At 51.4% G+C, this 14,908-nt stretch overlaps 1 protein-coding gene across 2 annotated transcripts; it reads right to left on the bottom strand.

The window, feature by feature from the left end:
- Nucleotides 1-4,891: 4,891 nt before the first annotated feature.
- On the bottom strand, nucleotides 4,892-10,967 carry KIAA2013 (KIAA2013 ortholog). Of its 2 annotated transcripts, XM_077151280.1 has the most exons (4): nucleotides 9,920-10,967; nucleotides 6,985-7,838; nucleotides 6,241-6,416; nucleotides 4,892-5,635 (listed from the first exon to the last, which is right to left on the bottom strand). In XM_077151280.1, exons 1-3 carry the CDS (start codon nucleotides 10,950-10,952, stop codon nucleotides 6,345-6,347), a joined length of 1,959 nt encoding a protein of 652 aa, XP_077007395.1. In that variant the 5' UTR covers nucleotides 10,953-10,967; the 3' UTR covers nucleotides 4,892-5,635; nucleotides 6,241-6,344. The 2 variants fall into 2 exon arrangements, with proteins under 2 accessions (XP_077007395.1, XP_077007396.1); XM_077151281.1 differs by lacking the exon at nucleotides 6,241-6,416.
- Between the last annotated feature and the right edge of the window lie 3,941 nt (nucleotides 10,968-14,908).

Below are 14,908 nucleotides of genomic sequence, written 5' to 3'. Positions count from 1 at the left end.
CCCTCCAGTTTAGGTGAGATGTGCTGGCTCCTGCGCCCACCGCCCCAGTGGAGCTTAAGTGTCCTCTTGTCTCACTGTCTCTCCCTTTAGACTGTGCATTCCATGAGAGCAGGGCCCGTGCTGGGCTGTTCCCCTCTTCCTGGCCCCAAAGATTCCTAAACAGGATTATATAGGGCCTGAGATCCCCACATCAGGGAAATGGGCTTGGAGATAAGTACCGTCCACCAAATGCCCCCACCCTATCCTCAGAGGGGCTCCTCCAGCCTGCTCTGCCCAGAGACCCGCCTGGGTGCGAAGGAGTAGGATCCCTGCCCCGAAGGAGGTTGGTGTTGCTTCTGGGCAACCAGGGGTGACAAGTGGCTCTTGACAAAATATATCCACATGATTTGGGCTAGCAGTGGAGACATCTATCTTTGGAGCTGGACAGCCCTGGCATCACATTCCAGGTTCCGCTAATTGTGTGATTTTGACCTACTGACTCGTGGGAGCCTTGCTTTCCTCATCTGCAAAATGGGAATGAAACTTACCCTGCAGGGTAGCCTGGAGCATCTGTTTCCCCCTCTTCCTCAGGAGAGTTCCCCAAATTTCCTTGGGGAACCCATGGCTCTCCTATTACCATGTTACTCAGTTGTCTGAGATTGGCCCCTCCCCAGCTCTGAGGGACATGGCCAGGTTGGCTTAACCTAAGTGGCATCCCCTTTCAGCTGGCCATGGGAATTGGGTCGGGGTGGACCTTCCAATCAGAGGAGAGCCTTGGTACTTTTGGTGGGAATCCTGGGACGCAGACTCCACTGAGCTTGATGCAGGGAAAGCACCAGGCTGTGACAACAGCGGCCCTTTTGTTACCCACAAGGTAGCCAGCTTGAGGACAGAAGTCAGTACACAGGGAGCAGAGCTAAGAGATGGTTCCTCTGGAAGTCAACTGAGGCCTGAATCAAGCTGTTCCTAAAGCTCCTCCCAGATGACAAGGTTATGTGAACTGAACTGACCCATTTCCTTTTGCTTAAGCCAGTTTTAATCAGGGTTTCTGTCACTTGCAGCCCCAAAAGTCCTAACTGATACACAAGGATGAAATGACATAATGTGCATGAATGTAATTCAACAAATATCCTTTGTGGATTGAATCGTATCCCCCACAAAGACAGGTACAATTCCTATCCCTGACCCTGTGACTGTGAACCCATCTGTAAATGGGATCTTTGGAGGTTATTAGTTCAGGTGAGGCCAAACTGGGTTGGGGGGGGGGGTGGCCTTAGTCCACTATGACTGGAGTCCTTAGCAGCAGAGAAATCTGACATAGTAAGAGTGAGAAGGAGACAGACGGCCACAGAGGCAGAGATGGAGGTGAGGCCTGCCAGCCACCACCAGAACCCTGCTGACTTTAGAGAAAGCATATTCTACCCACACCTTAATTTTCAGACATCTACCCTTCCAAAGGAGACACTATATTCCTGTTGTTTAAGATAACCAGCCTATGGTCCTCTATTGCAGCAGCTCTGGCAGACACCTTCCCTGTGCCAAGCATTCAGGGACAAACAAGACAGCCATAGCCACTGCCCTCAAGGGACTTAAGCTGATGGGGAAACACAAGCAGAGTCAGTGCTCATCAACCGTAACACCCCTTTGTCACCCAAGCAGCCAGATGCATGGTCTGCTACAAGATTCTCTACATGTGCTTACTGAATCCAGTAATTTATATGAAGCTTCCACTGGCTACGTCCTGAGGACAGGCTCCAGGGACAAGGACTGTCAGGCTGCAGGTAGCTCGTTCAGGGTGAGGCTGTTTGCTTGGCCAGCACCCAGCAGCTGTGATGGCCTCTCTGCCCCCCACCCTTTCTGAGCCCCTTTTTGCAGGGAGGGCAACTCCCCACTGCGGGTGGGTGACCCCTGCAGATGCCAAAGTCTTAGCTAGACACCAGGAGCTGAGGCCACTGCTGTTTATTAGGGGAGTCCCTAAAAACAAAACCCCAAAGGGCAGGTTGTTTTGTTCCTAAACATGTTGAAGTCAGATATCCTTTCGTGAATCTGAAGAAAGTTATGGAACCTCTCCTCAAAGAAAAACAACAATAAAGAAAAAAACAAAATGGGACACACATTTTTCAATTCCAGGGTGATCCCAGGTCCCTTGAAGCCTAGTTACAAGCTCTTGAGCAAGAAAACTCTGAAATTTCTTCTTCATCAAAGATCCCATGAATCTCTGTATTCTTGGTTTTTATTAGCATTTCTCACAAGTCCCGTTCATCCCCTGGAAGTAGATGCCCATGGAAGAACACATCTTCCTCTTGGAAAATTCCTCCTGAGAAGCCATGCACCTTGGGCTCGTGTCTTAGCCAGGGCTTCCGGGGAGAGCAGAACCTGAGACAAAGAGCTGGTGTGCAGAGGGTTTATTTGGTAAGGGCTTCCAGGGCACAGGAGTGGGAGATGGGGAAGGCAAAACAGGAGGGAAGGAGAACAAAATCAAGGAGGGGGAGGCTTCTTCAGCTCTTTACTGCTGTGGGCAACTGGGTCTTGCTCCTGCTGGGACCTTCTGAGTAGCTGTTTGGAATGTGCTTTGGGATTGCCCATTCAAGGGACAGGAAAGGAGAACGTGAGTCCACCGGTTCCCCACCCCATCAGTCAAGGGTGCCCTTGCAGGGTATGGTTCTTGCATTCCAAGGTTGCACCTGCTGGGGATGTCTGGCAGGCTCCTGCAGATAGGGAGTGGCTGAGGCCAGGTGCTATTGGGTTACTTACAGCCGTGTGTAAGCTGCTTGCTGCAGCAATGGCAGGAGTAAAAGGTGAGCTGAGAGGATGTGAGACAGCACATAAGAGGTGTTCAATGCAGCTAGACTTTCAGGGAATTAACACATTTTCAAAGCTATTTTTCAGCTATTGGGAAGTTCTGGGTAGTGTGCAACTGTATTTTTCATACCAGATTTCAGCCCTTGACAAGGCAACTTGATAAGGCCCCCTTGTGCATCCAGCTGCAGAGAACAAGAAGAAAGCTCCTCCCAGGGGCACTGGCTAGCTTAGGCAGGAGACCATCCCAGGATGACTGAGGGCAGCCTGCTCCCAACTGAGGCCTGCGAGCATTCCCTCTCTGCAGGGGTGACCCAAGTTGGCCAAATTGAAAGCACTGCAGCAACTCACTGCTGACACTGGGTCACTTTTAGAGCGGGTTGCTGATGCCATCTGTTTTAGTTTTCCAACTGCTAAAGTAAATACCATACGGTGGGTTGGCTTAAAAACAGGAATTTATTGGCTCGTGGTTTCAGAGGCTAGAAATTTTGCTTCCTCCTGGGGTCAGTAGTTCCGGCTGGCCAGTAATCTTTGGGGCTCCTTGGCCTTTGTGTCACATGGCACTGTACAAGGTGGTTGTCTTCCCCTTTCTCTTCCAATTTCCATTGACTTCCAGCTTCTGGTTGCTCCCTGTAGCTTCTCTTTCTGTGCCCAATTTCCTTTGCTTATAAGGACTTCAGCCATTTTGGATTAACCACCCTCATTCAGCCCAGGCACACCTTAATCAATAACATCTCCAAAGGTTCTATTTGCAAATGGGCTCCCACCCACAGGACCAGGGGGTGGGACCTCAACATACTTTTTGTGCAGGACATGATTCAATCCCAACACCATCCCAAAGTGAGATAGAGAAGAAAAAACCTCACCCCCAGCCCAAGCAAGCCTTGGAGGAGCAGTGTGGGGAGCAAACTGAAGGCAGTGTAGGGACATGGAGAAAGTGTGGGGCCCACACCGACCGCAAGTCTGCATCACAGCCGGGCACATGGTAGCTGTGAGGCCCAATTTCCTCATCTCTCAAATCGAGATTCTAACTATCCCCACCCTATGCAACCTCTTCCTCTGTAGGGCCATGTTGATGTGAAACGTTGAACACAATGCCTGGCCCATGGTGAGCCCTTAAAAGAGAGCGATCGTTTCCAAGAATCAGTCAGGGTTCTGAAATTCTAGTCATTTAATCAGTATTTCATGGGAGCCAACAACATGCCTAGCACCAAGTCTCGGGCAGAGTGAGTGGAGCTGTGGAGTGTGGCTCTTGTGGTGTAGCAGTTTCCGGTTTAACTGGAACAACTAGAGAGCATGTGACACTGTAAATGACACCCAACTGGTAACATGAGGTTCCCGCCCTCTGGTAACAGGCAGGCCAGCCAGCCAGCCACAGCTGAAAGGGGAGAACGATTCTGAATCTGCACTATCCAGAGCAGGAACTGAAGTTGCATGGGCTGAAGGGACTGGAGAACCAAGGCAACTGCAAGCAGAGCCTGATGCATGCGTTGACTCTCTTATGACCATCTGCTGTGGGCCAGGCATCCAAACCCCTGCTGAGCAAGCCAGGCTTCCAGGCAAGTCAAACTGCTTAAAACACAGGTCTGGGAACTCAGGGCAATGACCAGAATAGTGAGGACAACGGACCCTAAGGTAGACTATTCAGTTCAGTTCTTTTTTGGTCTCCCTGGGACAGCTCCCGTCTCCCCCCCACCAAAGGGGAGGGGTCTAACATTGGCTCCTGCTAACACCTCCCAGAAAGCCCACTAGGGGTACTGGGGGATGGGGTGGGGGCTGGTTCTCCTGCTGCCTAGTCCAATGGCCAGTAAAAGCCTGGGCAGGAGAATCCAGGTGATTCAGGGTAGAGAAAGGATTTGGGTGACACTAGAGGCCTTCAGTCAATCCACTCACTCAGGCCATCGGTAACCCCCACCCCAGATGAGCAAAAAGGAACACACCATCCCATCTCTTGAGTTGACTCTTTTGAAGAGAAGAGGACTTGGGAAGAGAATTACCATCTCAATGGTGGGGCCATGTGGTGGGTCCAACTTCTGACACTACCCAAAAGACCTGCAATGGAGGAAGATATGAGTGTGTCCAGAGGGTTCAACCACACATAAAACAAGTCATGGAAATTTGAAAGGCATTTATTTAAAAACAGAACAAAAAGAAGCTTTGGTATTTCAAAACCCAACAATCATCAATCACTAGAAAGTTAAACACCTCCCCAAAGCCCAAAAGTACAAAACCACTGATCTCCACAGGCTCATGATAAGAAAGAGACGATGTGCAAACCTGAGTGTGACCCTCTGCCCGCCCTCCGTGCAGAATGTGGCTCCCCAGGGGCCGCAGAACTGTGCAGGCCCCACCGCCACAGAGACAGCTGCACTTAGAAGTCAACACCCAGGTTCACCGTCTAAAGTAGAGGCAAAAGCCATCTAACAAAATCTCAACAAAAATAAATTAAAAATTCATTTGAGAAAGAACACATTAAATTAGGAAAAGAACACAATTTTTCCTAGACAAGTCTTTTCATAAGAGGGTCAATTTCCTGGGACAGAAGAAAACGGGAAAGTGGAAGGAGTGAGTTCAATTTCAAGTATTTCCATACAGGTTCACTTTATTGAGTCAAAAACTTACCAAATGTCTACTAGCTCCCTTCCCTCCCTGCTACCCACCTAACGCTCATTCCTTCCAATGTAAATTTTTAAGATCCACAAATGTTTCTACACCACTGGTTTCCCCCAACAAGGCACAAAAGGGTGGTTGCTTTCAAAGACCCTTGCTCGTAGCAGCAGGACGTTTGGTGCTGGGTGTCTTGTGCAAACGGCAGCTGAAAGCAGGACTGTTAGTTCACTCAGACACTGGCATCTTCCTGTTCAATTAACAAAACAAGTTATTACTGTTCATCGCCCACCCTGTGAACAGCTACAGAACTACTAAGAGAAGCAGGCTCTGGAGGCGACCCCGGTGGCCCTGCTAGCATGGCCCTGGATTCAGTGGCCCGTGGAACTCAAGTGTTTCTGGGCTCTGCTCTTCCATGGTCCAGCTCAAGCGTGAGTAAACTACGGGCAGTCTAGCTTGACCCATCCCCCTACCCAATTACGTAGCCAAGGGTAGACAGGCGCCTTTCAGGAGTAAGCGCAGAGAGGCACGTTAACCCATAGGGGACAGCAGCCCACTTATTTAACAATGCAAACCTAGCACCTGCTCCCTAACAGCTACCCAGGAAGGCGTTCTGCACCTTTCTTTTTGATCTGACTTTCAATCTGTTTTTCAACCTTGAGGAACTCAGACCTGCCTCCCAACCTTCTGCTCCTTTCAGGTGGAGGAGTGCTGTTTCCTTCTCCATGTCCTGGCCTTGGGCCAGAAACCAGAAGCCACAAAGCCCTTCTGTGGATGTGATGAAGCATTTCTCCTGTAAGGAACCTGGGCTCTTTACCGGCTTGGCAACACAGACCTAGGGCTTAATATACCTACCTCTCTATGCTCACTGCAGTTTGACTTAAGAAAAGAAACAGAGGGCAAGGGGGAAGGAGGGAAGAAAAAAGAAAGAAAAAAAAAAAGAGAAGGGGAGAAAAAGGTCAGCTCCTTTCAAAGCAACTTTCTCCAATGACTGTGAATGAGGTACTCCCTCCTGACTTCCCCCGGGCAGCCTGTCGGCAAGAAAGCAGAAAGACCAGCTGGCAGGGCAGAGCAGGCAGACTCACCCTGCAACACTCAGCCCGCTCCCCAACATGCATTCCAAGCAACAGTCCCTCAGCAACTGTGGTCAAAACCAACACTTTCTAGGGGCAAAGATGTCTCAGGAAACAGGGGGAAGGAGCCTTGTCCTGGGCTGACAAAAAGATGACCTCACCAGGGCTCAAAGATGCTTAGCAGGCCCTCAGGGGTGAGGTTGGGTCCCACTAGCAGTTTAGGGAGAATTCAAAGGCAATCTAGGGGAGTGCTGCAGTAATTCTTAAAACGCAGAAATGATGGAGCCTGGAGCCAGTGGGCTCATCCACTCAGCACCTGGATTCCCATGGCTTTCCTTTTCTTATGGTCTCCTTTCAGAAATCATTTTTTGGTGTCCTCTAAAATGATACTCACTCCTATGTCAGCTGAGAAGGACACCCCTGTTACTGTCCAGGTCTCATCCCACCCTCCCCAGGCCAGGCCCATCCTAGGCACAGGACATAAAACAAGGCAGAGGCCTGGAGCTTGAAGGACGTGGCTCTATACCTTACTCCTGAAGAGGGGCTTGGCTCCCGGCCCGCAGTACTCATTGTAGATGAGCTTGAAGAGGAAGAGATGGAAGAGGGTGATGAGGGAGGCCACGCTGAACCAGAAGAGGAAGGGCAGCCCAGGGTCCTGCTGGGCCATGTGCTCATCATGGGCCAGGATGGCCTTGAGGTGCAGCGTGTGCCGCAGGTCCTGCAGGTGCGTGAGGTCGGTGGAGAGGTAGAGCAGCGGGGTGATGGGCTGCGTCACCATGACAGAGAAGGTGTGACCCTGCGGTGCTGAGGTCAACTCTACGGGGTCATCCAGGCAGCCTGCTTCACAGGCATAGAGCTTGACAGGCTGGCCACGGGACTCCACAGACACGTGCAAGTACGGTTTGCCCTCGGCATCTGCCAGCACAGCCAGGTTGATGTGGTCATTCTTGTAGCGGATGCCATGTAGCGCGTAGCTGTTGTGCAGCACGTCGGGGTCGGCCTGAAACTGGAGGTGGTTTTCAGTGAACTGCAGCCCCCCGAAGCTGAGCACCATGCCCTGCATGATGCCCGGGGCACCCGCTTTCACCAGCCCCTTGCAGCCACGCTTCTGGAGTGTCAGCTTCCACAGGTCAGAGAGCTGCAGGATCTGCTGGATGGTGGACAGCTTCCCAGGCCAGAGGTTCTCAGCATGCATCGTGGCATGGCCACTGAAGCAGTGGTCTTCATAGTTGAGCATCGATTCCATCTGGTCTCGCTCCCTATGGCTCAGGGAGGGGCTAAGCAGGGGGGCTGGCGAGCAGGAGAGCATGTAGTAGAGTGTCAGGTTCACGGTCAGGCTGGATGGGGTGTGGGTGTCGGTGATCTTCTTCATCTCCACGCCTGTAATACCACAAAGGCTGGATATTAAGGAGGGGCACAGCTGGGAGACAGAGGTTAGGGAACAGAAATCAAGGGCAGAGACATGAAATTTTAGTCTCTAGTGATGAAGGCGGCAGTTCCAGTTGCCATCCAGTATGGGAGAAAGTCATCTTGCCTGTCTTCTTTGTAAGACTCAACTAAAAACCTAAAGTCCTGTTACCATGGCAGCAGGGCCTCCTGCCAGAGCTGAGAACACAGGCTTAGCCAGGACTTCCAACTCCAAGGTGCCAAGAAGGAAGTCCAGCCCCTCCACCAACACCAAAACAGAGTTCCTATCAACGCCCTGTCAGGTCTCGAGCCTGCTTCTCTTCTCTATCATTTCTCTCCAGCCCTATAGCTTTCAATAACATCTGAACATCCACTCCAGACTCAGTCATCAGCATCCTTGGTGTCTTGACCTGGATGCCTGAGAGGCACCTTGGACCTGAAGTGGTTTGAACTATTCCAGCCGCAAACCAACGTTTCTCAAGTTGTCTCTATCTTGGTAAATGATATCCCAACCATGGAACTATTTGGGAGTCATCCTCAAGCTCTCGCTCCCTATAAGCCACAGTAAGACCTGGATCCACCTGGATCCATTGATCCACCTCCAAATAAATCAGAATCCATGCACTTCTTTTTGCTTCCATGGTCACAACCTGGATCCAAGACACCGTTCTCTCTCACCTGGGATCTTGTGAAAACCTCTTTTGCACCCTGCAGTCTATACTCTTCACACAGCAGCCAGAGGGATCTTTTAAAAATGTGCATCAGATCATGGCTCACCACAGCTCTTCATGCCACCGTGAGTAAAATTTCCAGGTCTACAAGGCCCTTTGGGATCTGCCTGCTGCCCTCACCTGTTAGACCACCATCCCACACTCCTCCCTTGCTTACTGCCAGCCAGCTGTTGAACCAAGATCCCACACGCCCTCCTTGCTTTAACTGCCTGCCAGCGATGTGGTCACTCAACCAAAACTGCTCTGGCCTTCAGCCTCCGCCCTTGCCTAATGCTCTTCTCTCCCAAATCACCAAAGGACTGGCTTCTTTCTGCCATTTAGACCTCCATTCAAGGGTCTCCTCCTCAGAGCGACCTCCCCGAACAACTGGGGCTAAAAGGAGGCTCTTCAACCCCATATTTGTACATCCCACTCCAATCACTCTCAATCACATCACCCCTAGTTTAAACTTTTCTTCATAGCATATTTATCCTAAAAAACCATCTTGTTTATTTATTTAAATGTTGACTTTTCTAATATCTGTCCTCCTCCCAATTTAAATAAGGGCCATGAGAACAGCAACTTTGTTCTGTTCATTTCTGTGTCCTCCGAGCCTAGACCAGCACCTGGCACAAACATTCAATAAGCATTTATTGAATGAACTAAAAGCTCTCTTTGAACAACCAAACATAAGGGTTCAGACAATTGGAATGCTTAGACTATAATCCCTCTATCAACTAGAACAGGATTTTCTTTTCTTAAATAGTCAACAGAGAAAGCATCTTTCAGTTGGCAGGAACACCCCAATCCAGTAGAGAGATTTCCCAAGCACCCCATAAAAAAGTTGCAGCCTCAAGAGACAGGGCACACCTCAGTCTGGCAGAAGTCATGTCAGGAAACCCACACTAGTTACCAGCCAGACTGTGGTGAAATGAGGAATGAATCTAGGGATTTGTTGGGCCTGGTCACAACCCTAGTCTGCTGGTTTACCCCTACTAACTGACCCTAAAAGCCTTCATCTGCTCAGTCAGGGCTCACCTACAAGAACAAAGAGCAGTAAGATCTGTATGTCCTATATTCTCCTTCTTTCACTCAAGTCTTAAGAAAGCCCTCTGAGGTAGAAGCCATTGTTATTATTTTGCAGATGAGAAAATAGCCCTAGAGAGATTGGGTGACTGATCCAAAGTCACACAGCCACTAAGTAGTAGAGCAGATTCTGCCTCAGTCAAACACCAAGCCCAAGTTTTAACAACCCCACTACTGCCCTTCAGTGTCACCTCTGCATATCTCCGGAGGGGCACCTCCAGGGAGTACCCTCCTCACCCAACCACCCTCTGGCCTCACCTGGGCTGAAGAGCTGAGCCCAGAGGCGCTGGTGGTCCTGAAGCAGCTCAGTGGCCGGCATCTCCAAAAGCTCCAGCATTTCCTTCCGGGCCAAATCCTGGAGGGTCTTGAGCTCTTTGGCTCCTTTGCTCTTGAGGACCTGTGGGTTAATGGGACCGGAGACATGCACCACCCACAGCACCGTCTCGTCCAGCTGCGTCTTGGGAGCCACCTGGAGCCGGTTCACTAGCTTCTTGGCAGCCACCACCACCAGGTGCACTAGCCCCGTGGTTAAAGGGGGGGAACGGCCGGAGTAGAGGAGAAACTGATGGTCTCCGATCTTCTCCAGGGTACTAGTGAAGGCCTTGGGGGCGGGGCCAGCAGTGGGTCCCTCAGTCTGCAGCGCAGCCACGCGCTCCGTGGGGTTGTTGAGCTGGATGCGCTGCAGGTACACGTGGGGTCGGCCTCGGTGAGCTAAAAAGTCCTCTTGCAGCAGCACGCAGTCATGGCCGGACCCCGCAGCGAGACCCAATGCCGAGGCAGGTCCAGGGACGGCGGCCGCAGGGCCCGGACCTGGGGTCCCAAGTTGCAGGCAACGCACCCGGCGCAGCAGCCCCTCCCGCAGCAGCAGCACTGCCTCCCCAGCTTCGGCCTGCGCGCTCAGTGGGCGCAGCTGCACGAAGGGCACAAAGTCCGGCGCCACGGCGGGCTCCCGCTCCCCGGGGGTCACCCACAGGCGGTTGGCGACCACGTCCAGTGCCAGGAAGCCGTTTGCCACCAGGGCCGGCACACCGGAGCCCAGCGGCACCGCCTCGCCGCGCTCCCGCAGGCCACGCCAGGTACGGGTGGCCGCCTCCAAGCAGGCAGAGGGCTCGACGGCGCCCGGCTCGCCGCGGGCCCAGGAAAGAAGATGCAGGCCGCCAGCCGCCCGCCGCGCCCCGGAGCCCGCGAACCACAGAAGCAGCAGGAGGAGGCCCAGCAGACAGAGGAGGCGGCGGGCCCAGCTGCTCGACAGCAGTCCCGGCAGCCCCTTAAGCCGCTGCTGCAGCCACATCGGGCCGCTAGGCGCGGGCGTGGGGCGGGGGCGGCCGCCGGGCCCACCGCCCAACCCACCGGCCCGGCCGCCCGCGCCTCACAGCCCGGCCCAGCCCGCGGCGCCCACCCCAGCCCCGGTCGCAGCCGTCGCGGCAGCCGCCCCAGTGGCCTCCTGCGTCTCAGTTGTCTTCGGCCGTCAGACTACGTCGGCCGTCAAGCGCCGCCGCGTCCTTTGCGACAGATGGGAAAGGAGAGAGGGCGGGGGGCGGGGGGAGGAGGGCGGAGGGCGGAGAGAGGGGCGGGCCAGAGAGGAGGCGGCGGAGGCACCGCCCATTCCCCCGGTCCGGAGCAGAGAAGTCGAAGGAAATTGGGGGGCGTCTGTGGCGGATTGGAAGCATCCAAGTCACATTAAAAAAAAAAGAAGAAGAAAATGCAAAAGCACCAGGCCATCCAACTGAACACATGTTAGGTCAAATTTGGTCCGAAAGCTCCCATTTGCTACTGATGGATGCAACAGTCCTAGGATTTAAAGAAGACACACATTCACAGAACTTTATTGTTTCTGTAAAAATGATCATCCTCACTACAAAAAACTTGGAACAGGAGAGAAAGAAAGAGAAGGAACAAAGAAAAAGAGAGGAAGGGAGGGACGAAGAGAAAGAAGACAGAAATACTGGAAACTAGCTCTCCTAGGAAATAGTTTGTTGACAACTCTTCCAGACCCGGAGGATATATGGGGACACAAATCCAGCCCAGAACAGTCGGTCTTTCTTTACTACACCAAGTCTTCTTCTTGACATCGAACCTGAGTTTCTACTTGTTAAATAAGACACTCGAAATCTCATACTTTGGAAATGACTTTAAAATGCAAATTATCAATGCAAACGAGAAATTCTGCTTTGTATCTGGGGAAAGAATTCATATGAGCACAGGGATGGACAACGGGGTGATTGTTTCCACTTTGGTTTCAGGCATTGCAAGGCCGGGCAGTGTATACACACGGGTGAAAATTAAGCAGTCACTCAGGTTTCCCCTGGGCCGTGAGCACACACAGATGTGTTGGTGACGAGGAGAAGCCGATCCAGGCGATCCTAGAGTGTGCTTACTTTTTTTTTTTTAAGCTTATCATTAGGACATAAACACAACATTCTGACTTCTCATTAGGAATTCACAAACCGCACAGATTATGTTCATGCGTATGACCTCCACTTAGAAATACAGGGATCAGTCCGTGAGGCTGTGAGAGCCAAGGAGCAGATGCAGGCTTCATCCCATCTGAGAAATGGGGATGAACAGAGAAACTGCTTCTGGAGCTTTTGAGGAATAAATACATTAATCCAGGTAAAGCAAGCCTGGAGCCCATGGTAAGTGCTTTCTAAATGTAAACCTGTATCATTCTTCTTTTATTTTTGTATCATTATTTTTGCTATTACAGACAGTGATGTAATAGACATTTATCTTGGCGCTCTTGTGTGAATTTTTCTGTGGAAGCGATTCCCAGAAAGGGAAAGTGCATGAGGTTAAAGGGAAGGTGCATTACTCTTAATACCTTGTCCTCTCAAACCCCAGAGGGGAAGTTCAAGGTCAAGGGTCAGCAACACATCCACTGTGAATCCAGGAAGGAGGTCAGGGAGGAAGGACCCAGGTTTTGAATCGTGGCCCTTCTCCTTGCTAGCAAGTCAACTAACTTCCCTGGGCCTTGTGTTTCTCCATCCATAAAATGGGCTCATAAGACAAAGTAGGGCTGCTCTGGGACTTCAATTGGACAAGCATGGGAAGACCTTAGCTGCCTGGCTTAAAATAAGCATTCATTATGTGATTAATTTTTACTAGGGAACATGTATCATGACACAAAATTCAAAAAGTACAGAAGGGTGAAGAGTGGAAAGTAAGTATTCTTCCCTCCCGGGTCCCCAGCCAGCCCGTTCCTCTCCTCCAGGCAACCGCTGCTAGCTGTTATTTGATATTCTTCCAGATATTCTATTGGCCTACTTTTGCATTTTTTTCTTTTTACAGAAATTGTACCATATGATACCCATTTGCTTATTTCTTTTACTTAAGAGGACAGCTTGAAAATGCGAGTTCTATTATTATTATCACTGTTGAAATTATTATTGTTATGATTATTAAAAGGGGGTAGACTGATGGGTGTAAGGGGGAGGGAGCTGAGGGCCGGTGCCAGTCCACCTGGCAGCACAGTGTGTGGCCGTCCCACTGAAAGCCCAGTCACTCTTCCTCGGGCCAACAAAAGAAGTAGATAAAAGAAGAGGAAGAAAGAGTGAAAAGCCCCTCCTGGCAGCAGGGAGCTGCCATCCGTGCTGACTACCCTTTCCCCGGCTGCGCCTTCCCAGGCAAGCTGAGTCCTATGCCTTTAGCAGCTCACAACACGTGCTGCACGTACTGCGAGTAACATCTGGGCGCCAGCCACTACTGGTTAAAGAGACAGCGCTCAGATTGGACCAGGTTCAAGTTCCAGCAATCTGGTGAAGGGAACAGGAAATAGATGCCAAGGGGATGGGGTGGCTGCGTCAGGGTGAAACCTCTCTCATAGGGTTCCTCCAGCATCTGACTCTGGGGGACTTGGGCCATGTGAACCCCACTGCCCAGTGATTCTTTCTGGCCATGAACATCGCCCTCTAGATTATCTCGGGACCCCAGCAAACGGGGAGTTAGAGCTGGGTTCCAATCCCGCCTCCCTGACTGTGACCCCCACATCAGCTGTGCAACGTCACGCAGGTTGCTTCACTTCTGTGAGCCCCAGTTTCCACATTTTGCAAATGGGGGCAATACTGCCTAACTGGTGTGAGCATGGAATGAGAGAAAGCTTTGAAAATTGAGCTGGCCAACACATGCACATTCTCTTGTCCTTCACTCATCCCTGTATTTCCTCTTCAAAGAGTCTGGAATCTCTGTCTGCATTCTTCTGAATTCAAAACATCCGGCAGTTTCTGGCATCAAGTCATGTCCCCACCTGCAGAAACTCCCCTCTGCTGGTCCCAGCTGGGAGGTAGTAGCCTTGTATCTCACTGATGCCTTTTCCCATTTGTTGCTTCATGACCTTGAGCTGACTGCTGGGCCCTTCTGTGTCTTGCTTTCTCCCATCTGTACAATGAGCAAATCTCTGTACTTGAATATTAGGTGATCTCCAAGGCCCTCTGTGATGGTGCTAAGAACATGACTTGGCTTTGCCTGCATGGTCCAAATAGCATTTATTCAACGTAAAAACTATTAGAAATTATGAAAAATCTGAGAAAATAAAAACTACCCATAATCTTGCATCCTGAAAATATTCACTGTAAGCATTTGGCTGTAATTTTCTTCCAACATTATCGTTATGCATATCCATATCTCTAAGAATATATTTTTGCTGAGTGGGATGATACCATATATACTGCTTTTTCTGCTTATACTGAGAGCATATTTTCCTTTCAAGGCAGGGCTGTTGCTCGCTCTTTGTCCCTCCACATACGCACCATCTGCTTTATGTTGTTTGTCTGTGACGGTGACAACCCTCCCTCCCCCAGTCTGCACCCCCTTCTCCTGGGCAGGGCCTGCCCCACTCAGGCTGCATCCACCGCCCACTTCTGTGGTCCAGGCAGATGAAGTGATTCTCTCTGTGGAGGGCGGAGATGGGGCTGTCTGTACTTCCAGCCGCCAGGAGGGCCACGGCTCAGGTGTGATGCCTCCTTATCACACCTGTGTCCACTCTTGCCCACTTCTGGCTCAGACCACCTCCCCCTGGCCGGGATCCCCAGGTCCTGTGGCACTCCCCTTCCGAAGGCCTCGACCAGGGCAGGAGGATCAGAGGCGCCTCTCTGCAGTTGGGGGGTGGGGGGTTGTGCTGGGGCCCCCAGGAAGCACATGTCAGAGGCGGGGCTCCCATCCCCTATGCCTTTGGGTTCTGGTTTTGCTACTTTGTAAAAGCAGTGTCCCGCAACAATACCTGCTTCCCCCCTATTCTAGGGATCAAATGTG

Source organism: Tamandua tetradactyla, chromosome 2 (genome assembly GCF_023851605.1).
Source record: "Tamandua tetradactyla isolate mTamTet1 chromosome 2, mTamTet1.pri, whole genome shotgun sequence".
Classification (NCBI taxonomy): Eukaryota; Metazoa; Chordata; class Mammalia; order Pilosa; family Myrmecophagidae; genus Tamandua; species Tamandua tetradactyla.
Note: the sequence above shows the minus strand (reverse complement) of the source record. Positions and strands in the feature narration are given on the sequence as shown.